This window comes from Eubalaena glacialis, chromosome 6 (genome assembly GCF_028564815.1).
Source record: "Eubalaena glacialis isolate mEubGla1 chromosome 6, mEubGla1.1.hap2.+ XY, whole genome shotgun sequence".
In the NCBI taxonomy this organism is placed as follows: domain Eukaryota; kingdom Metazoa; phylum Chordata; class Mammalia; order Artiodactyla; family Balaenidae; genus Eubalaena; species Eubalaena glacialis.
Genome location: NC_083721.1, coordinates 61,542,999 through 61,566,005, shown reverse-complemented (window position 1 = coordinate 61,566,005; position 23,007 = coordinate 61,542,999). Strand labels below are relative to the sequence as shown.

The 23,007-nt window shown below is 38.6% G+C and overlaps 1 protein-coding gene and 1 pseudogene across 2 annotated transcripts in view; both read left to right on the top strand.

Moving 5' to 3' along the window:
* CCDC191 (coiled-coil domain containing 191) overlaps nt 1–23,007 on the top strand; it is a 101,691-nt gene that overhangs the window by 2,233 nt on the left and 76,451 nt on the right. The window contains exons 2-6 of one of the 2 annotated variants that reach the window (XM_061193098.1): nt 190–228; nt 3,978–4,119; nt 15,029–15,172; nt 18,552–18,730; nt 20,201–20,424. In XM_061193098.1, coding sequence (XP_061049081.1) covers nt 190–228; nt 3,978–4,119; nt 15,029–15,172; nt 18,552–18,730; nt 20,201–20,424 — 728 coding nt within the window. The remainder of the gene's footprint in view (nt 1–189; nt 229–3,977; nt 4,120–15,028; nt 15,173–18,551; nt 18,731–20,200; nt 20,425–23,007) is intronic. The other variant, XM_061193100.1, reaches the window with a different exon arrangement.
* LOC133094181 (U2 spliceosomal RNA) lies at nt 22,109–22,217 on the top strand (annotated as a pseudogene).

Below are 23,007 nucleotides of genomic sequence, written 5' to 3'. Positions count from 1 at the left end.
AGAAGGCTTCGTGTTTTCTTCATTCTGCCAACATTCTGTATTTTTTTTGTTGCTGAACTTTCTAATGCAATGCTTTGGGGAAAGACTAAAGGACGCTTGTCCACATGCTTCAACCAGAAAGACAAATTAAAATGGCAAAGTTGATAGATACATTGCTGGGTACTAATATTCTGTATATATTATCTACAGCCTGTGTTTGACCCTGACAATGTGGAATACTGGATTAAGGTAAGGATATTTAATAATTAAGATAGAAAGAGAATTAAGAGTCACACATAATCAGATGGAATAGGAATACTAATAGGTCTCCATTTTGCATATATTTTGCTGTTTCATTCCCATGTGACTATATATGTTGCCTTAGTTTTGTACTGTAGTACATTTTCATGATTTTGTGACTTCTCATAAAAGCATGAATGACAAGATAACAGGTAGACATCCCTTTCAAATGCCATGAGGATCATCTGAAGAAGATTAAAGGAGGAGGGCAGGAGAAGCCTTAGGAGAGGACATTGTGGCTTTCCCCAGGTAATTGGAAAGAACGTACTGGAGTTACATTGACCTGTGGGACCAATACAATAGGTAAAAGCTATGCATGCATCACAAGTAAGAATCTTCTAATAACTAAAGCAATCCAAAAATGGAGTGGGCATTCTTATAAACAGATGGATTTTCTATCACTAGAGGTATTCAAATGGGTTCTAAATGGTCACTAATGAGGAATATGTCTGAGCGTTTAGTGGGGGTGGAGGATGGTGGTGGATTGGGTTAGGTAACCTCTGAGGTCTCTTCTAGGCCTGAGACGTATATTTTTGAGTCCAAGTACCACTTAAGTTGAAAGTACCATTAAACCACTTCCGGTGCGTGCCTCCGAGTGTCATTTTGGCAACTTGCCATACTCATTTGTGCACCACATGTTTCAAAATCATGTAGTATCTTCCTGGGAAAATATCCTTCTGCCTGGTAGTATTTTGAAGAGCTATTACTTATCTAAATTGACAGGCATTATGAGCACCAGGCCAGGTGGAACCTAGGCCAGATATAATCACTGTTAACCATTTTTTCATCCAGCCAGTATTTATTAAGTTCCTGCCAAGTACTAGCCCACTATGTTGGGCACCGGAAGTAACAGTGCACGGGGCAGGTACAGTTTCTGCCTTCCCAGAGTTTATAGTCCAGTGGGGGGCTAAACAACTTACTTTAAATTGTTGGGAGAATTAAGGATGCAGTGGAAGCTCATGGCGTGGGGCGCTCATATAAATGGGGCCAGGGAAGCTTCCTGGCTCCTGCAGAAGGCCTGACTTAGAAGACAGTAAAATGGGTCCACCGTCATGGAGGCTAGCCTCTAGGAAGCCCACTTCTCAGTCTCCGTCAGGCTCAGCTTGCATGTCAGTGTTGAAAGTCAGAATGCCAAGCCTTTGCAGGGCTTAATTGTACATTTAGTCACCGTCTCCTCCAGAGGGGAAGATTTAGGTAAAATAGAAGGATAAAATTCTGCTGTGACTTGTCTGCACCATTTTCCTCTTTCATGCCATTGTCAGCCAGCTTGATTTGGTTAGATTTTATCACTCCTCTAAAACTTCTGCAGTAGCTCTTTCTCCATTATACCCTCAAATCTCCCGTCTTGAAAAAAATCAAGAAGTTCTCATTTCACCCTGCAGTCCATTCTGATTGCCATACTATTTCTTTTTCTTTTCCAGTATCTTTGGATGTATAGCCTGGACTCCTTGCCTTTGTGTTTTTATTATCCTCTTGTGTCCAAAATTATTTTCCTTCAGTTTCTACTTCTTACCACTCCACAGAAAGTTGCCATAAATGGCTTCCTGACTAAATCCAGTGGTCCATTCTTTGTCCTCAAACTTTTTAAGGTCTGTTTGATACAGTTATCACTTTTTTATTCTAGAAATTCTCTCCTCCATTATCTTTTCGTGACACTGTTTCCTCTTGCTTCTCTTAATACCTCTCTGTTCACTCCTCTGTCTTGTCTGATTTTGTTCCCTAATATATCCCAACTCTGGGTGTACCCTAAACTGTTACAACCTCTAGAACTAAGATTTCCAAATCCACTTGAGTGGACCACTCACTCAAAATGGAAGAAGGGGACATATATGGAAAGATAATGTGGGAAACAGATCTCTCCAGAGTGACCTCATAAAGAGTAAATGATACTTTCTTGACTCTACCCCTGATTAGATCATTTTTCTTCTGATTCATATCTTTTCCCATATGTTCTATTTTCTACATCTTTTCCAAGTTACCCTTGCCTTTTCAACTTTATTCCTCTGCTTCTGTCTAATTCAAACTTAGTATACGAAACCCTTGAGAGTTTAAAAGGTAAAGCCCATGGCAGGTTTTGACAGTTGTACTACCAGTCTTTCCACGAAGGGCAAGAGGAAAAATTTCAAAATAGGTCAGACAACAATATAAACTATGGGAAAGTGTGGCTTTTTTGAATAACTCTTTAACATATTCATTCTTTATCAAACATTGATGGGGCATCTGTTAGGTACCAAGCACTGTTCTAGGTGCTAGGGGTTTCACGCATGAAAAAGACAAAAATCCCTGCTTATGTTCAAGTTAGGGGAGACGATAAACGATAAAATATGTTATAAGGTCATAAGTGCTGTAGAGAAAGTCAGAACTGCCGAGGGGAACAGGGAGAGCCAGGAGGAGGGTGGTTACGATTCTTTAAGGGGTAGTCAGAGCGGGCCTTGCTACAAAGGTGACATTTGAGTAAAGACTTGAGGAGGGGAGGGAAAGAGTAGTACGGCCTTCTGGAGGAGAGCAGTCAGAGGGGAAGAAAGCACAGAGGCCTGAGGTGGGAGTGCGCTGGGAACGTTTAAGGAGGAATGAGCAGGGAAGTCAGAGCGGCTGGGGTAGGGTGAGCGGTGGGAGGAGCGGCGGGCGAGCTTAGAGCGCTCACCAAGGGCCTGATGTTGCAGGACCACGGAGCACATCGTGAGGACTTCGACTTCTGTTCTGAGTGAGCTAGGGAACCATCGAAGGGTTTGGAGTGTAGTTAGCATGAGACAGCTTTCATTTTAAAAGGGTTTCTGTGGCTGCTGTGGTGGGAGACTATTCCAGAAAACGTGTCAGGAAACGGTGGTGCCTTGGACCAGGGTGAGAGCACTGGAGGTAACAAGAAGGGGTCAGCTTCTGGATATATCTTGAAATTAGAGTCAACAGATTTCCTGACAGATTATGTGTGGGATAACAGAGAGTGGATTCAAGAAGGCCTCCAAGATTTTTGTCCTGATGAACTGAAAGAATAGAGTTGTCACTACCCGAGTTGGAAGGCTGGGAACACAACAGGCGTGGAGAAAAGCTGGCTTGTGGGGCGAGGGGGGGAAGTTGGGGGTTAATTGTAAAATACACTTTTTGTACCGTGCAAGAGTTTGTCCGCCTCTGCTAATCCCTTCCCCGTTTCTGTGAATTTGGCCATGCGTTTACTAGATTCTCACTGTTGAGTTAAAATATTCCTGATTGCTGCAGTTCAATGACTCTGTTTATCCCACTTTTTTTGAACTTACAGTTTGCCTAATATATGATGGGAAGTTCCTTTCAGAGGTAGTAATTTGAGGAAGTGTAGCTATCTGCCTCTGGTTCATATTCATATGCAAGTCCTAGTGGCATGGAAGCTAATAAAATATTATATATTTTTTAAAATAAAATATCCAGGTGTCAGGATCCCGTTACTAATTCTCTAAACAAAAGTTATCTAAAGCTTAAATTACCTTTTGTTCAAATATAAACATTGTGAACACCTGTTAAAACTTGGTAAAATACTGTAATTAATCGCATGTTTAATGAATGAAATTATTTAGGGTGGATGTTTAAACCTCAGAGTTCCTTTAAAAATGGAAAAATGAAAGTATCTTGGTAGTTGGTAGAAAATCAGATTCTTAAATAGGAGAGAAATTCTCTAACCCTGAAGAAAGCTGTCATCTTAGTGGAGTTTTTCTTTCTTTCTTTTAAAGAGAGTGGAGAAAGCTTCAGAATTTTCAGTTTCAAAAGCATTTTCTGCTGGAAATTCAGATTTATCCAGAAGGCTTTGGGGCCAAATTGTAGATTTGGAAACACCTGAGCAAATAGAGGATCATGATGAAGTCTATGCAGAAGGTAAGAGAATACATTTTTTGCTGCGATGTTAACAATTCTTTGGAGTACAACTTACTAAAGCAAAACTCATAATGTATTTCAAAGTATGAAATGAAAGCTTTTCTTTCTCTTGTTCTTAATTTTTGTTTGTTTCTACTTCCCTGAAGCTAATTTACTCTAACTCCAATATTACAAGTCGGTTTACATTTAAGGCTTATTTTGTCTCTTGAAGTAGAACCACATCCAGAGGCAGTTTTGACATAACACAGTTATCTAGTAAGTGTAAGATATTAATCCTGTGGCACAGAGGGCAGCTTGTTAATTTGATCTACTATCATACAGATAATCTGACCACTAGTTTATAAATCAACTTTGTTCCTTATGAAGACAGTCTAAAGCTGACCTCACCTCCCTGCCTCCCCAAAACATTTACTCCTCTGGAATTCAGTATTTTAGTTACCGATGCCCTGAGGAACTCCGCTGTTTAGGGATGAAGAGATCAGGAGGGACCAGCAAAGAAGACTGGAAAGGAGAGACCCCTGAGGTAGGAGGAAAGCCAGGGTGCCATGTCCTGGAAGCCAATTTCCATTTGTATCATTTACGTCTCCAGTTTTTCAGATTATTTCTTCATTTATTCCACATACATATTAAATTGTTACTCTGTGCCAGGTACTATTTTAGGCATTGGAAGATCAGGTTATGAACAAGAGATGAAGTCCTTGCTTTCATGGAGTATACATTCTAGAGCGGGAATAAATAAAACGAAAAATAAATGGTCAGGTAGTGATAAGTGATCCGAGTTTGGACCTGAATAACAAGAAAGAGCCAGGTGAGCTGTAATGGAGGAAGAGCATCCCAGGCAGTGGGAAAGGTGGCATCAAGAGTTAAAGTACAGAGAGACCTTCAAGATGGCGGAGGAGTAAGACGTGGAGATCACCTTCCTCCCCACAAATACATCAGAAATACATCTACATGTGGAACAACTCCTACAGAACACCTACTGAACGCTGGCAGAAGACCTCAGACTTCCCAAAAGGCAAGAAACTCCCCACATACCTGGGTAGGGCAAAAGAAAAAAAAAACAGAGACAAAAGAATAGGGATGGGACCTGCACCAGTGGGAGGGAGCTGTGAAGGAGGAAAAGTTCCCACACACTAGGAAGCCCCTTCACTGGCAGAGACGGGTGTTGAAAGGGGGAAGCTTCGGAGCCACAGAGGAGAGCGCAGCAACAGGGGTGCGGAGGGCAAAGCAAAGAGATTCCCACACAGAGGATCAGTGCCGACCAGCACTCGCCAGCCCGAGAGGCTTGTCTGCTCACCCACCGGGAAGGGTGGGGACTGGGAGCTGAGACTCGGGCTTTGGAGGTCAGATCCCAGGGAGAGGACTGGGGTTGGCTGTGTGAACACAGCCTGAAGGGGGCTAGTGCGCCACAGCTAGCCGGGAGGGAGTCCGGGAAAAAGTCTGGAACTGCCTAAGAGGCAAGAGACCATTGTTTTGGGGTACACGAGGAGAGAGGATTCAGAGCACTGCCTAAATGAGCTCCAGAGATGGGTGCGAGCTGTAGCTATCAGTGTGGACACCAGAGACGGGCATGAAATGCTAAGGCTGCTGCTGCAACCCCCAAGAAGCCTGTGTGCAAGCACAGGTCACTATCCACACCTCCCCTCCCGGGAGCCTGTGCAGCCCGCCAATGCCAGGGTCCTGAGATCCAGGGACAACTTCCCCGGGAGAACACACGGCATGCCTCAGGCTGTTGCAACGTCATGCTGGCCTCTGCCGCTGCAGGCTCACCCCGCATTCTGAACCTCTCCCTCCCCCCAGCCTGAGTGAGCCAGAGCCCCCTAATCAACTGCTACTTTAACCCTGTCCTGTCTGAGCGGTGAACATATGCCCTAGGCGACCTACACGCAGAGGTGTGGCATAATCCAAAGCTGAACCCAGGAGCTGTGCAAACAAAGAAGAGAAAGGGAAATTTCTCCCAGCAGCCTCAGGAGCAGCAGATTAAATCTCCACAATCGACTTGGTGTACCCTGCATCTCTGGAATACCTGAATAGAACAAATCATCCCAAAATTGAGGCGGTAGACTTTGGGAGCAACTGTAGACTTGGGGTTTGCTTTCTGCATCTAATTTGTTTTTGGTTTTATGTTTATCTTAGTTTAGTATTTAGCGTTTATTATCATTGGTAGATTTGTTTTATTGATTTGGTTGCTCTCTTCCTTTTTTCTTTTAATATATAGATATATATATATATTTTTTACCTTTTTCTCTTTTTGTGAGTGTGTATGTGTATGCCTCTTTCTGTGATTTTGTCTTTATAGCTTTGCTTTTACCATTTGTCCTAGATTTCTGTCTGTTTTGTTTGTTTGTTTGTTTGTTTTAGTATAGTTTTTAGCGCTGGTTGTCATTGGTGGCTTTGTTTTTTGGTTTGGTTGTTCTCTTCTTTCTTTTTTGTTTCTTTTTTTTCTTTTTACTTTTTTAAATTTCTAATAATTTTTTTATTTTAAAAACTTTATTTTATTTTATTTTTTTCTTTCTTTCCTTCTTTTTTTCTCGTTTTTCTTCTGAGCTGTATGGCTGACAGGGTCTTGGTGCTCCAGCCAGGTGTCAGGCCTATGCTTCTGAGGTGGGAGAGCCGAGTTCAGGACATGGGTCCACCAGAGACCTTCTGGCTCCACATAATATCAAACAGCGAAAGCTCTCCCAGAAATCTCCAAATCAGTACTAACACCCAGCTCCACTCAATGTCCAGCAAGCTACAGTGCTGGACACCCTATGCCAAACAAGTAGCAAGACAGGAATACAACCCCAACCATTAGCAGAGAGGCTGCCTAAAATCATAATAAGGTCACAGACACCCCAAAACACATCACTGGATGCGGTCCTGCCCACCAGAAAGACAAGATCCAGCCTCATCCACCAGAACACAGACACCAGTCCCCTCTACCAGGAAGCCTACACAACCCACTGAACCAACCTTAGCCACTGGGGGCAGACACCAAAAACAACGGGAACTACAAACCTGCAGCCTGTGAAAAGGAGACCCCAGACACAGAAAGTTAAGCAAAATGAAAAGACAGAGAAACACACAGCAGATGAAGGAGCAAGGCAAAAACCCACCAGACCAAACAGATGAAGAGGAAATAGGCAGTCTACCTGAAAAAGAATTCAGAGTAATGATAGGAAAGATGATCCAAAATCTTGGAAATAGAATGGAGAAAATACAAGAAACGTTTAACAAGGACCTAGAAGAACTAAAGAGCAAACAAACAACAATGAATAACACAAAAAATGAAATTAAAAATTCTCTAGAAGGAATCAATAGCAGAATAACTGAGAAAGAAGAACAGATAAGTGACCTGGAAGATAAAATAGTGGAAATAACTACCGCAGAGCAGAATAAAGAAAAAAAAATGTAAAGAATTGAGGACATCTCAGACACCTCTGGGGCAACATTAAATGCACCAACATTCTAATTATAGGGGTCCCAGAAAGAGAGGAGAAAAAGAAAGGGACTGAGAAATTATTTGAAGAGATTATACTTGAAAACTTCCCTAATATGGGAACGGAAATAGTCAATCAAGTCCAGGAAGAGCAGAGAGTCCCATACAGGACAAATCCAAGGAGAAACACGCCAAGACACATAAAAATCAAACTATGAAAAATTAAATACAAAGAAAAAATATTAAAAGCAGCAAGGGAAAAACAACAAATAACATACAAGGGAATCCCCATAAGGTTAACAGCTGATCTTTCAGCAGAAACTCTGCAAGCCAGAAGGGAGTGGCAGGACATATTTAAAGTGATAAAAGGGAAGAACCTACAACCAATATTACTCTACCCAGCAAGGATCTCATTCATATTTGACGGAGAAATTAAAACCTTTACAAACAAGCAAAAGCTAAGAGAATTCAGCACCACCAAACCAGCTTTTCAACAAATGCTAAAGGAACTTCTCAATGCAGGAAATACAAGAGAAGGAAAAGACCTACAATAACAAACCCAAAACAATTAAGAAAATGGTAATTGGAACATACATATTGATAACTACCTTAAATGTAAACGGATTAAATGCTCCCACCAAAAGACATAGACTGGCTGAATGGATACAAAAACAAGACCTGTATATATGCTGTCTACAAGAGACCCACTTCAGACCTAGGGACACATACAGACCGAAAATAAGGGGATGGAAAAAGATATTCCATGCAAATGAAAATCAAAAGAAAGCTAGAGTAGCAATTCTCACATCAGACAAAATAGACTTTAAAATAAAGACTGTTACAAGAGACAAAGAAGGACACTACATAATGATCAAGGGATCAATCCAAGAAGAAGGTATAACAGTTGGAACTATTTATGCACCCAACATAGGAGCACACACATAAGGTAAATGCTAACAGTCATAAAAGGGGAAATCAACAGTAACACAATCATAGTAGGGGACTTTAGCACCCCACTTTCACCAATGGACAGATCATCCAAAATGAAAATAAATAAGGAAACACAAGCTTTAAATGATACATTAAACAACGTGGACTTAATTGATACTTATAGGACATTCCAATCAAAAACAACAGAATACACTTTCTTCTCAAATGCTCATGGAACGTTCTCCAGGATAGATCATATCTTGGGTCACAAATCAAGCCTTGCTAAATTTAAGAAAATTGAAATCATATCAAGTATCTTCTGACCACAACACTATGAGACTAGATATCAATTACAGGAAAAAATCTGTAAAAACTACAAACACATGGAGGGTAAACAATACACTACTAAATAACCAAGAGATCACTGAAGAAATCAAAAAGGAAGTCAAAAAATACCTAGAAACAAATGACAATGAAAACACGACGACCCAAAACCTATGGGATGCAACAAAAGCAGTTCTAAGCGGGAAGTTTATAGCAATACAATCCTACCTCAAGAAACAAGAAACATCTCAAATAAACAACCTAACCTTGCACCTAAAGCAATTAGAGAAAGAAGAACAAAAACCCCCCAAAGTTAGCAGAAGGAAAGAAATCATAAAGATCAGATCAGAAATAAATGAAAAAGAAATGAAGGAAACAGTAGCAAAGATCAATAAAACTAAAAGCTGCCTCTTTGAGAAGATAAACAAAATTGATAAACCATTAGCCAGACTCATCAAGAAAAAAAAGGAGAAGACTCAAATCAACAGAATTAGAAATGAAAAAGGAGAAGGAACAACTGACCCTGCAGAAATAGAAAGGATCATGAGAGATTACTACGAGCAACTATATGCCAATAAAATGGACAACCTGGAAGAAATGGACAAATTCTTAGAAAAGCACAACCTTCCGAGACTGAACCAGGAAGAAATAGAAAATATAAACAGACCAATCACAAACACTGAAATTGAGACTGTGATTAAAAATCTTCCAACAAACAAAAGCCCAGGACCAGATGGCTTCACAGGCGAGTTCTATCAAACATTTAGAGAAGAGCTAACACCTGTCCTTCTCAAACTCTTCCAAAATATAGCAGAGGGAGGAACACTCCCAAACTCATTCTATGAGGCCACCATCACCCTGATATGAAAACCAGGCAAAGATGTCACAAAGAAAGAAAACTACAGGCCAATATCACTGATGAACATAGATGCAAAAATCCTCAACAAAATACTAGCAAACAGAATCGAACAGCACATTAAAAGGATCATACACCATGATCAAGTGGGGTTTATCCCAGGAATGCAAGGATTCTTCAATGTACGCAAATCAATCAATGTGATACATCATATTAAAAAATTGAAGGAGAAAAACCATATGATCATCTCAATAGATGCAAAAAAGCTTTCGACAAAATTCAACACCCATTCATGATAAAAACCCTCCAGAAAGTAGGCATAGAGGGAACCTACCTCAACATAATAAAGGCCATATATGACAAACCCACAGCCAGCATCGTTCTCAATGGTGAAAAACTGAAACCATTTCCACTAAGATCAGGAACTGAACAAGAGAAGGTTGTCCACTCTCACCACTGTTATTCAACATAGTTTTGGAAATTTTAGCCACAGCAATGAGAGAAGTAAAAGAAATAGAAGGAATCCAAATCAGAAAAGAAGAAGTAAAGCTGTCACTGTTTGCAGATGACATGATACTATACATAGAGAATCCTAAAGATGCTACCAGAAAACTACTAGAGCTAATCAATGAATTTGGTAAAGTAGCAGGATACAAAATTAACGCACAGAAATCTCTTGCATTCCTATACACTAATGATGAAAAATCTGAAAGAGAAATTAAGGAAACACTCCCATTTACCATTGCTATAAAAGAATAAAATACCTAGGAGTAAACCTACCGAAGGAGAAAAAAGACCTGTATGTAGAAAACTATAAGACACTGATGAAAGAAATTAAAGATGATACAAACAGTTGGAGACATATACCATGTTCTTGGATTGGAAAAATCAACATTGTGAAAATGACTATACTACCCAAAGCAATCTACAGATTCATTGCAATCCCTATGAAACTACCAATGGCATTTTCATAGAGCTAGAACAAAAAATTTCACAATTTGTATGGAGACACAAAAGACCCTGAATAGCCAAAGCAATCTTGAGAAAGAAAAACAGAGCTGGAGGAATCAGGCTCCCGGACTTCAGACTATACTACAAAGCTACAGTAATCAAGACAGTATGGTACTGGCACGAAAACAGAAATATAGGTCAATGGAACAGGATAGAAAGCCCAGAGATAAACCCATACACACATGGTCACCTTATTTTTGATAAAGGAGGCAAGAATATACAATGGAGAAGACAGCCTCTTCAATAAGTGGTGCTGGGAAAACTGGACAGGTACATGTAAAAGAATGAAATTAGAACACTCCTTAACACCATACACAAACATAAACTCAAAATGGATTAAAGACCTAAATGTAAGGCCAGACACTATAAAACTCTTAGAGGAAAACATAGGCAGAACACTCTGACATAAATCACAGCAAGATCCTTTTTGACCCACCTCCTAGAGAAAGGGAAATAAAAGCAAAAATAAACAAATGGGACCTAATGAAACTTGAAAGCTTTTGCACAGCAAAGGAAACCATAAACAAGGTGAAAAGACAATCCTCAGAATGGGTGAAAATATTTGCAAATGAAGCAACTGACAAAGGATTAATCTCCAAAATTTAAAAGCAGCTCATGCAGTTCAAAATCAAAAAAACAAACAACCCAATCCAAAAATGGGCAGAAGCCCTAAATAGACATTTCTCCAAAGAAGATATACAGATTGCCAACAGACACATGAAAGAATGCTCAACATCATTAATCATTAGAGAAATGCAAATCAAAACTACAATGAGATATCATCTCACACCGGTCAGATTGGCCATCATCAAAAAATCTAGAAACAATAAATGCTGGAGAGGGTGTGGAGGAAAGGGAACCCTCTTGCACTGTTGGTGGGAATGTAAATTGATACAGCCACTATGGAGAACAGTATGGAGGTTCCTTAAAAAACTAAAAATAGAACTACCATACGACCCAGCAATCCCACTACTGGGCATATACCCTGAGAAAACCATAGTTCAAAAAGAGTCATGTACCAAAATGTTCATTGCAGCTCTATTTACAATAGCCAGGACATGGAAGCAACCTAAGTGTCCTCATCGGATGAATGGATAAAGAAGATGTGGCACATATATACAATGGAATATTACTCAGCCATAAAAAGAAACGAAATTGAGTTATATGTAGTGAGGTGGATGGACCTAGAGTCTGTCATACAGAGTGAAGTAAGTCAGAAAGAGAAAAACAAATACCATATGCTAACACATATATATGGAATCTAAAATTAAAAAAAGTCTGAAGAACCTAGGGGCAGGACAGGAATAAAGATGCAGACGTAGAGAATGGACTTGAGAACACGGGGAGTGGGAAGGGTAAGCTGGGACAAAGTGAGAGAGTGGCATGGACATATATACACTACCAAATGTAAAATAGATAACTAGTGGGAAGAAGCAGCATAGCACAGGGAGATCAGCTCAGTGCTTTTTGACCACCTAGAGGGGTGGGATAGGGAGATTGGGAGGGAGACCAAGAGGGAGGAGATGTGGAGCTATATGTGTATGTATAGCTGATTCACTTTGTTATAAAGCAGAAACTAACACACCATTGTAAAGCAATTATACTCCAATAAAGATGTTAAAAAAAAAAAAAGTTAAAGTACAAGCTTGCTGTGCTTGAGGAACTGAAGGAAGACCAGTGTTGCTGCAGCTTCCCCATGGAGGTGAGCTTGCAGGAGTGAGCAGAAGACATGTCACATAGGGCCTTATAGGCCTGGGGAAAGAATTTAGATTTTATTCTGAGTGTGATTAGACATCATTGAAGGGTTTTAAGCAGAGGTGTAGTAGGATAATTTTTTTTAATATATGAAGAATGAATTATAGGGCAGAAAAAGAGGGAAAAGGGAGACTAGTGGGAGGCTCTTGCAGTGGTCTCTGTGAGCTGTAATGGCACTTGGTCTTGGGTGGTCGGTGGTACTGGAGTTGGAGAAAGGAGATTGATTCAGAAATTGGCAAGGCTATGTCTTACCCACCCCTTCTCCCACCCCACCAATAGGAATACACAATATACTTTAGCCACTCAAGGTTTCCAAAAAGTCCTGCAGTTAAATATATATTTACTTACCCCATTTTCCAAGCTTCCTAGAACCTGAATTCTTTTTATCTTGAATTACATATTAATATCCTGAGAAACTAGTGATCCACATTAGAAAGTACTAGTGTATGAACAGAACATGTGTTTCAAAGGTTTATATCCTTTTTTCCTCCTCTCATCAGCTGTCTATTGATATTCAGTAAGAACTAGTGTTCTGGGGAACATACTTTGAGAAACTCTGCTTTGAGGTAGGCGTCAAGCCTCTGATCCAACATGAAGCGTTACTACAGTTGAAACCTCCAAGAGATGTTCTCTTTCCTTGTTCTTTTGGAGCACTTAATAGTAAACCTCTATTTACTAATAAATGGCATTTAGTAGATCCAAATTATTTTACACATAATTTATTATAAATATGTGAACTATTGTACACAGGGTTACTCAGTAAATATCTGCTCCCTTTCTCTACCTTCCTCTGAAGGCCAGTAGTGTCTGTTGCTTGCGTACTTTTTACACTTAGTTTCTATCACCTTGATTCATTTTTTTCTATTTTTACATATCATGCTTTCCTATCTATGTTAAATGTCTCTTGGCATCATTTAGTATTTGGAAACACTCCGTTCCCTTAGAGCTGTGCAATAATGATAATAACAATGATGAAGATAATACTGAAATAGACATTTTTCTTCTTTGAAACGCCCATGCCCTATCCATAAGAGCTGTATGATAATGATGAAAGTAAAGCTAAAGTAGACATTTTCTCTCATACCTCTATAATTAAGAAGATTTTCTGAATGTCACTAAGAAAGAAATCCAAATGGAGGTTGGCTTCCAGGATATCACACTCTTTGATTTTCCTCCTACCTCAATGGTCTCTCCTTCCTAGTCTACTTACCTGGTTCTGCCTTATCTCTTCAACCCCTAAATACTAGAGTTCCTCATGGCTTAGTCCTTGAACCAGTTCTCTATCTACCTTCCTCCTTTGCCGATCTCATTCATTTCTATGGCTTTAAATACCATCTGTATGCTGACAACAGCCACATTTATTTCTTCAGCTTGGACGTCTCCCTTGAAATCCAGATGATATAGCCAATACCTATTTGACATCCCTATTTGGATGTCTCATAAACATTTCAAACCCAACTCATCTGATACTGAACTCCTGATCTTCTGTCCAAACCTGCTGCTCCCTTGGTCTTCCCTGTCTCGGTAAATGACATCTCCATCCTGTAGTTGCTTAAGCCAAAAACCTTACAGAGTTCTTTCTCTCACATCCCATATCCAGCCCATCAGCAAATCATGTCAACTCCACCTCAAAACATTATTTTCTAGAATCTGAGCATTTCTAGTACCTCCACTTCAGGTCCAGGCCATCATCACCCCTTTTCTGGATATTTGTCTCTCAACTGTTGTCTCCGGCTTCTGAGCTTGTCCCCGTATAGTCTATCTTAACATAGTATCAGAGTGATGCTCTTAAAATATGTTACCTCTTTGCTCAAAAACCTCCCATTACATACAGAGTAAAAGCCAAAGTACCTAGAATGCTGTCAAGACTTATCTAAACAAAGTGTTTTGAACCTCAACACTGTTGATATTTTGGGCCAGATAATTTTTGTTGTGGGTCCTGTCCTATGAATTGTAGGATGTTTAGCAGCATCCCTGGCCTCTACCCAGTTCCCCAGTTGTAATAACCAAAAATGGCTACAGTCATTGCCAGATGTCCACTGGGGAGTAAGATCACCCCCACTGCTCTAGAACCACTGCTCTAAACCTGATCCCTACACTACCTCTTCCACCTCATCTCCAACTACTCTCCCTTCACTCATTCCTCCAGCCATACCACCTCCGTGCTGTTTCTCCAATACACTAGACACTCTACTGCCTTAGGGCCTTTGCACTTCTTTTCCCTCTGCACAGATTAATTTTCCCTTACATAGCCATATGGCTCACTCCCTCACTTCCTTCCCTTTTTTGCTCAAATGTCTTCTCAGTGAGGCCTCCTTTGACCACCCAATTAATTTAAAACGATCAACACCCATCTTTCATTTCTGGTACACCATTTCTCCTTCTCCTGCTCTGTTTTTCTGACTTGCTTGTTCATTGTCTCTCTTCCCCAATTAGAACATAAGCTTCATGGTGGTAGGTTTTATTTTTCCTGTTTTGTTCACTGCTGTATTCCCAACATCTAGAGCAGTACTTGACACATGATAAGTGCTCAGTTAACATTTATTGAATGAATGAAAACAGCAAATGAAGAAAGTCTCCGAAGTAAAAAGATGTTTTTGTTTTATTGACAGCTCAGGAATTGGTCAATGACTGGTTAGATACCAAACTTAAGCAAGAACTAGCAAGTGATGGGGACGGTGATGCTGAAGACACTGTGTCACATATCCCTCCTGTGCCAGAAGCCAACGGGTATTTGAAATATGACAAGTTCGATGGTAAGAACTTATTTAAGTGTGCTAAGCTTTAACATCCAGTGAATGTGTCCAAGAAGTCTTTTTAATTGTTTTGAATAATAAATGATATGTTATTTGACTTTTCTGTGTTTTGCTTAGTTTTGTAGTTGGTTTTAATTTTTCTTGATTCAATTTAAATTACTTATCTATATCCTCAGTAAATTCGTGGTTATTTTAAAATTAAAATATTCTATTATTTGTAATTCTTCTTATGATTATAATGGCAATTAATGCTGTTTAAGAGTGCCTCTTTCCATATATTGTTGGATGACCATTTACTTTGATGGCTTTTAAATGTTTTACTGTATTTAAACATTGATATCTCATTTTGTATTTACAAAATGCTTCATATATCTTTATAAGGGAGGTTATTACTTGTACACAGAGTTAGTGTCAGACAAGTTAAATAGCTAACTTGTGAGGATTCCTCAGTTGTACCCAAAGAGTCTAAGATTTTTTTCCCTAAGCATAAGGGTAGGCATGGTGATGGTGGTGGCATCTTGCCATGCATGGCTCAGACACCCCTGATGAACTCATCTTGCAGCATTTCCCTTGTTTAGGACACTACAAAATCCCCAGCTCGCAAATCACAAAGTCATGAGCCCTTAAAGTTAGGGGACTCCTCAAGATCACCTAATCTGATCTACCCTCTTCACCCCCTTAGACAGAGATCCTTCTATAGTATCCCTAATATGGGGTAATACAATCTCTGCCTGAACACCTCCCAGGATAGGGAGCCTGCACTCTGGGAGGAGCCCATCAACTGTTGTGAGGCTCTAATATTCATAAATTCTCTCTTAGTTAGGAGGATTAGGATTTTGTCCTCAGTAACTTTTACCCTTTTGTGCAACAGAAAATAATATCATGTTCTCTCTCTCAAGAACAGTCTTTTCTTTTCTTGTGGGAGTTGTAATCATATCTGATCTTTCATATACATCAGTCTTCCTAGATTAAATAGCACCAGTACTCTCAACAGTTCTTTATATCACATTGTTTCTAGATATACTGGTTGCCACCTTCTGGATGTTTTCTAGTTTAATGATATCATAATTAAAATGAGGCATTTCACTATGTAATATTTATTCTGAAGCATGTCTGAAATATAATGAAACTGCTACTTTCTTTCATATGGTGCTAATATATCTAGTTATATCTCTTTACTTAGATTTGTTATTACCTTCTAGTATCTTATCAGGCCTCACTCATCTTATGCTTGTAGTATTACTTTTTTTTGGGATCGAAACATTGAACAAAAATATTACCTAGCCATTAAAAAAGGATGTTTATCAAAATTATTAACTAACGGACTTCCCTGGTGGTGCAGTAGTTAAGAATCCCCCTGCCAATGCAGGGGACACGGGTTCGAGCCCTGGTCCAGGAAGATCCCACATGCCGTGGAGCAACTAAGCTCATGCGCCGCAACTACTGAGCCTGCATGCCACAGCTGCTGAGGACCGCACGCCTAGAGCCCGTGCTCTGCAGCAAGAGAAGCCACCACAACAAAGAGTAGCCCCTGCTCGCCGCAACTAGAGAAAGCCCACTTGTAGCAATGAAGACCCAACACAGCCAAAAATAAATATATAAATAAATAAATTTATTTAAAAAAATTATTAACTAACATATGATTATCTCAATAGGTACAGGAAAAATACTTGACAAAATTGATTCCTGATTAAAACTCTCAGCAAACTAGTAATAAAAGGTAAATTTTTCATCCTGACAAGGGGCATTTACATGAGACATATAGAAAACAAATACCAAAATGACAAGCGTAAATCCTGCCTTAGCAAGAATTACATTACATGTAAATGGATTAAACATTCCAATCAAAAGATGGAGACTGGCAGAATGAACTTAAAAATATGACCTAACTATATGCTGTCCCAGGAGACACAGTCTAGAGTCAAAGACACAAACAGCTTGAAAATAAAAGGATGGAAAAAGATGTACTATGCAAACAGTAACCAAAAGAGAGTGAGAGCAGCTTACTAATCTCAGAAAAAATAGGCTCTAAGATAAAAAATTGTTACTCAAGACAAAGAAGGGCATTCTATAATAATAAAAGGGTCAATCCATCAAGAAAACATAACAAGTGTAAATATATATGCACCTAACAAAAGAGCCCCAAAATATGTGAAGCATAAACTGACAAAATTGAAGGGAGAAATAGATAATTCAGCAATAACAGTTGGAGACGTCAGTACTCCATTTTCAATAATGTATGGAACTAAATAGAACATCATCAAGAACAATATTCAATATTGTTAGTCATTAGGAAAAAGCAAATTAAAACTACCATGAGTAACCACTACGCACCTGTTAAAATGGCTTAAATTAAAAGACTGATCATACCAATTTTTGGTAAGGATGTGGAGGAACTGGAACCCTCCTACACTGCTGGTGAGAATGTGAAATTGTATAGCCACTTTGGAAAACAGCTTGACAGTTTCTTAAAAAGTTAAACACATACTTATGTGATCCAGCCATTCCAGTCCTAGGCATTTTCCCAAGAGAAAAGAAAGCAAATGTTCATACAAAGACTTGTACACAAATGTTCATAACAACTTTATTTGTAATAGCCAAAATCTGGAAGCAACCCAAATGTTTATCCCCAGATGAATGAATGAACAAATTGTGGTATGCCCATACAGTGGAATACTACCCAGCAATAAAAAGGGATAAACTATTGATACAACAACATGAATGAATCTCAAAATAATTATGCTGAGTAAAAGAAGGACGACCAGAAAGAGTACATAGTATATGATTTAATTGATACCAAATTCTGGAAAATTTAAACTAATCTGTTGGCAGAAAGCAGGTCTGGGGTTGCCTGGGATAGGGCAAAGAGCATGGGGAAGAGTGAGAGGAAGAGATTGCAAATCTGCATGAGGACCCTTTTGCAGCTGACAGACACATTCATTATCTTGATTGTAATGATGTTTACTGGTATCTATATATGTCAAAGCTTATTGCAGACTTTAAATATTTACAAGTTTATTGCATGTCAATTATACCACAGTAAAGCCTTTTTTAAAAAGAGCAATGGAGTCCTCAAGGATGTTTAGATCCTTGTAACATAAATGTAAAAGTAATAGCTTTTAAATTTGGCAGTGAGGGAGTTAGTGACTTGGGTGAGGGCAATTCCTCATGAGTGGAGGTTTTTTCCTCTTAGTTGAAGGTAATTGCTGAGGGCTGTATTCATCCAACTGGCATTATCAGTTACTATTTATTGAACACTCACAGCTTTGTATTTTTATTGTACCAGGATTATTTACATAAATATGGAAATTGTACTAAAATTAAATTTTTTAAAAATTAAAAATTTTTTCCTTCTTTGTTGTTGTTATGTTTCCCCCAGATTTATGTGGTTATTTGGAGGAAGAAGATGAAAGTACCACCTTTCAAAAATTCATAGACCATCTGCTCCATAAAGACTTGGTGGATTCTGGGATATTGGAAGATCTTGGAATGAATGAAAACCAAGACAAGAAGTGGCAGAAGGATCCTCATCTTACCATGGAGATGAGACATAAGCAGGTGGGAGGGAAAAGCAAAATTAAAATGGATAACAGGAAGCAATTTTTGTGTAACACATTTAATAAGCTTAAATAAAGACTTAGGCTTTATTGTGAAAAAGGGTGCCATCTGTGGTTTGGTTAGAAAGAATAAAAATAAAATATAAGAACTTCAGAAGAAAAATAATGCTCATAAGCTGAGGATAGGAAACAATTTATTTAAGAAAACCAAAAAGAGGGATAATTGATTTTGACCATGAGAGTGGTGAGCTAAACTTTATTAGTTTGGATGTGATACTTCCTATTATAAATATGTAGATTGGGTTTTGCTTGAATTTGGATTTTGTATTGTGACATCAAGATATTAATATCATGAATATTCTGGTGAATGTTATAATGATAATTCTTTTCTAGACAGTGGAAAATTTCACTTATTTTGTGATTATAATTTGAAAGGGAGGACAGAGCTGAATTAAATCTAGTTCAGCTGTTTTGAATTAGAAAGGCGTATGGGAACTTTCTTTTCTCCAAAGGGAATAGTAGGTTATAGGAAAAAGATTCATCTCAATACTTTGTAGAGTAACTTAGGAAGTCCGAAAGACCAAGTCTTTTCCACATGTCCAGAACCAAGACCAGAGTAGAATTAATGTCTATATGTGTGTATGCTATCTTTTTATAACACTGAATTTCTGATTACTTTAAACCATGATGTATGCCAAAGCAGCACTAAGGATGTGAGAGAAACTGGAGTAGAAGCATGATCCTGGTTTGGATTTATGATAAAAGGGAAGAGAAAAGGTTCAGTAAGAGGTAGCCATTATCTAGAAGTCTTATCATAACTGAAGAGTAAGATAAGGGTAAAGTTAAGTGAAGCAGGAAGGAAAGGACCACTCCTTAATTCATAGCTAGTCTAAAGAATTGAGTTTGAAAAAAATGATTGTGCTTATTCAGAAATATCTGTGAAGTTTGTGGTTTTGATTTCCAAATATGATCCAGAATCATTGATAAATTCAAATAAAGATAGAATTGAATAAAAGGTCGTGATGCTCCTTTAAGGCAGTAAATCACTGTTCTAGCCTTCACAAAGTAGCCTCTCCAAAATATCCTTATTCTTTCTTAAATTATAATTAACATACAGACAGAGCCTAAATAAATAACAGTAATGTACACCTTGGAAAATCTTATGGATTGAAAATAATTACTAAATAAGAATCCAGAATTTAGCATCCAACCCATTGGATTTTCAGCTTTTCTGTAGTGCCAATCATTCCCAAATTGTTTGGAGTCATCTCGCCTGACTTCATTTAAAATTTTGTGTAGGCCATTACCCAGTAAACAAATGAATTTCCCCTATTTTTCTGATAAACGGTGGGGTTCTGGGCCAAAATGTTTCGAAGTAGTTGTATTCTGAACTTCAAAATGTGTTCTAAGATTTTGCATATCCCTTTCTACTTGAAAGGCTGCATTTCACCCTTGTTGTATTCTCTTTAAGGTAAAAGAAAATCGCTTAAGACGTGAGAAAGAACTGGAGCGCCAGAGAATTGAAAAGACCCTGAAAAAATCAGCCTTCTTAGAGGCTCAGTATCTGGTGCAAGAAGAGAAAAAAAGGAAGGCTCTAGAGGCCAAGAAAGAGGAGGAGGAGATTCAAAGGGAGATGGTAAAGCTGCGGAGGGAGATAATTGAGAGGAGACGCACTGTGGAAGAAGCATGGAAAATGTAAGCCAGTCACGATGAGCAGCGTGAAGTATTTTTGTTTAAGCAGTCATTTTGGAAGTACTTTAAAGGTCCTTAAAATGCACAGACAATGCAATAATAAAGCACAAAAGAGAAATCACCCACTAGTCCACCATCTTAACAAGTTAACTATTTTCATTTTTCCACGTTTCCTCCTGGTCTTGGTCCCTTTAGGAACTTAACTGCAACCATAAAGTACATTTAATTTGTTATTCTGCTTGTTGTAATAACCACATCGCCTGGAGTCCTAAGGTCTGTATATTACTCCATTGAGTTCCTCTACCATAATTTATGTAATGACTTCCACTCCCTATACTGGTAAGCATTTCAGCTAATTTCAGATTTTTCACCAATAGTGCAGTGAGCATCCTTAAGCATAGAGCTTTTTCATTCTTTTGAATTATGTTCATAGGAGTGTAATTACTGAGGTAAATTGTGCAGGTTTTTTATGACTTTTGAAACATTGCTAAATTCCTTTCCAGACGAGTTGTGCATATTTACACGATTGCTGACAGTGAGCCCCACTCAGCATTGGGGGAGATCATCATTTTCAATATTTTTGCACTTTTAGTAGGTATTCTGTTGGTTAGTGTGCATCTCTTTGTGTACCTGAACATTTGTAAGGTTGAACACGTTTCCTTATGCACGTTTGCTAACTGTGCCTCATTCTATTGTGAATTGCCTCAGTGTCTTATCTTCTGATAATCATACAGAGAGTCACCATTGCCTTACTGCCACTGATAAAGAAAAAGAATATCTGACATAAGAGGGAAATCAAAACAGTCCTCACAGGATGTAGTGCTGTTGTGTATCCTCATGCAGAAAATGAGCTTCATAAATGAAATAACTAATGTATTTATTCTGAGAAACAGCACTGGTGCATAAACTGCAAAAGCCTTAGGACAACGTGCCTGAAGTGCCTGAATACTCAAACTGAGGGGCCAGAAAGACCTATTAGCCTGCCACCCCCTTCCACCCCCATCAGCCTACACAGCTTTTCCCCCTGTGTTCCTGACTGCTCTCATCCTACCCAATTTAAAACAGCTCGGCAGTGGACGTACATTTCATTCTTCCAAGTGCCAGGCTGAGGCCTCCTCCAGAGGCCTTTCCTTTCAGAAAGCAATCTCCAGTTTTTTAGTGAGTTCTTGCTAAGGTCAGCCTTGCTCTTCAGATTGTTCTCAAGCCCTGAAGAATCTAGGCTGACCTAAAATAAATTGTGAAAACAAGTAATAGTTGATGGTAGCAGGAAGTTCTGCTCACAGTGGGCACTCAACAGACATTCACTAACCAGTCATTTCTTTAAAAGTTAAAAGCTTATCCACATGGGGATATAAGTATATGTATAGCTGGTTCACTTTGTTATAAAGCAGAAACTAACACACCATTGTAAAGCAATTATACTCCAATAAAGATGTTTAAAATACTTCAATAAAGATGTTTAAAAAAAAAAAAATGTTTAAAAAAATAAATAAAAGTGGGCAAAAAAAAAAAAGCTTATCCACAGATACAGTGAGACAGGTAATATGCAGTACTTCTAGGTGGACAGACTGGTTTAAACGTTCCAGAAAGCAATTTGGCAATAAACAATAAGAGCCATAAAAATGTTATTATCACTTGACCGGGGGAATTCCTGTCCTAGGAAAACTACCCTAAGAAAGTGATCAGAATCGCTTCTCGGCCTTTTGGCTAAGATCAAGTGTAGAAAGTGATCAGAAATCCAAAGATTTGTACACAAAGATAATGAAAATAATATTATTTATAATAACAGACATTAATAAATATTGGAGAAATTAATAAATACTAGTTGTACAATGAAACAGCACTGACATGTTATCAGGGTTTTCTTCTGGGTAGAAATATGGATGGCTTTTATACATCTCCAGTTTTGCACAATGAGCAAACATTGCTTTCATAACAGATATGTATTTTGATGTTTTTTTAAAAGACTACATCCTTGGTATTAGAACTGTATTTCTTTAAATGCCCACTATGATCTGTCTGTAACTATCTAATATAACATTGTTATGGCATTAGTAAGTTTGGAAAGAGTCAATAAAATTTTATTGTTGGTAGGGCTTTTTAAATTTATTTGTAAGATGTCCTAAATCTGCTTCATTGCATAGTTTCAAAGTATCTTCTCTAAGAGATTTATTGATTACAAAGGGAAAAATAGCAACTTTACACTGGAGAAACCACCTTAACCAAATGATGGTTCATATCACCAGTAATAAGATTGTGTGCCCCCTGTATTATATATGATAATTAATGAATGAATGTCTATAGATTATTCTGGCATCCCTCTCTCAATTTGAGTTTCCACAACTGTAAAGTGAAATTCAGAAAGACTGGGTGACTTGCCTGAGTTTTCACAGCTGATCTGTGGCCAGAACCCATGAATCCAGATTCCTGACTAGATGCTATCTTTACTACATCATTGATAAAATATATACCTTATACACTTACACATACCTGTGTAGTTTAATACACTGCAATAAGAAGGCAATGGCTGTGAGCTGGCTTGGATTGCTGAGTGTAAGAGGGATGACCTGGATGAGAAAGAAAAGG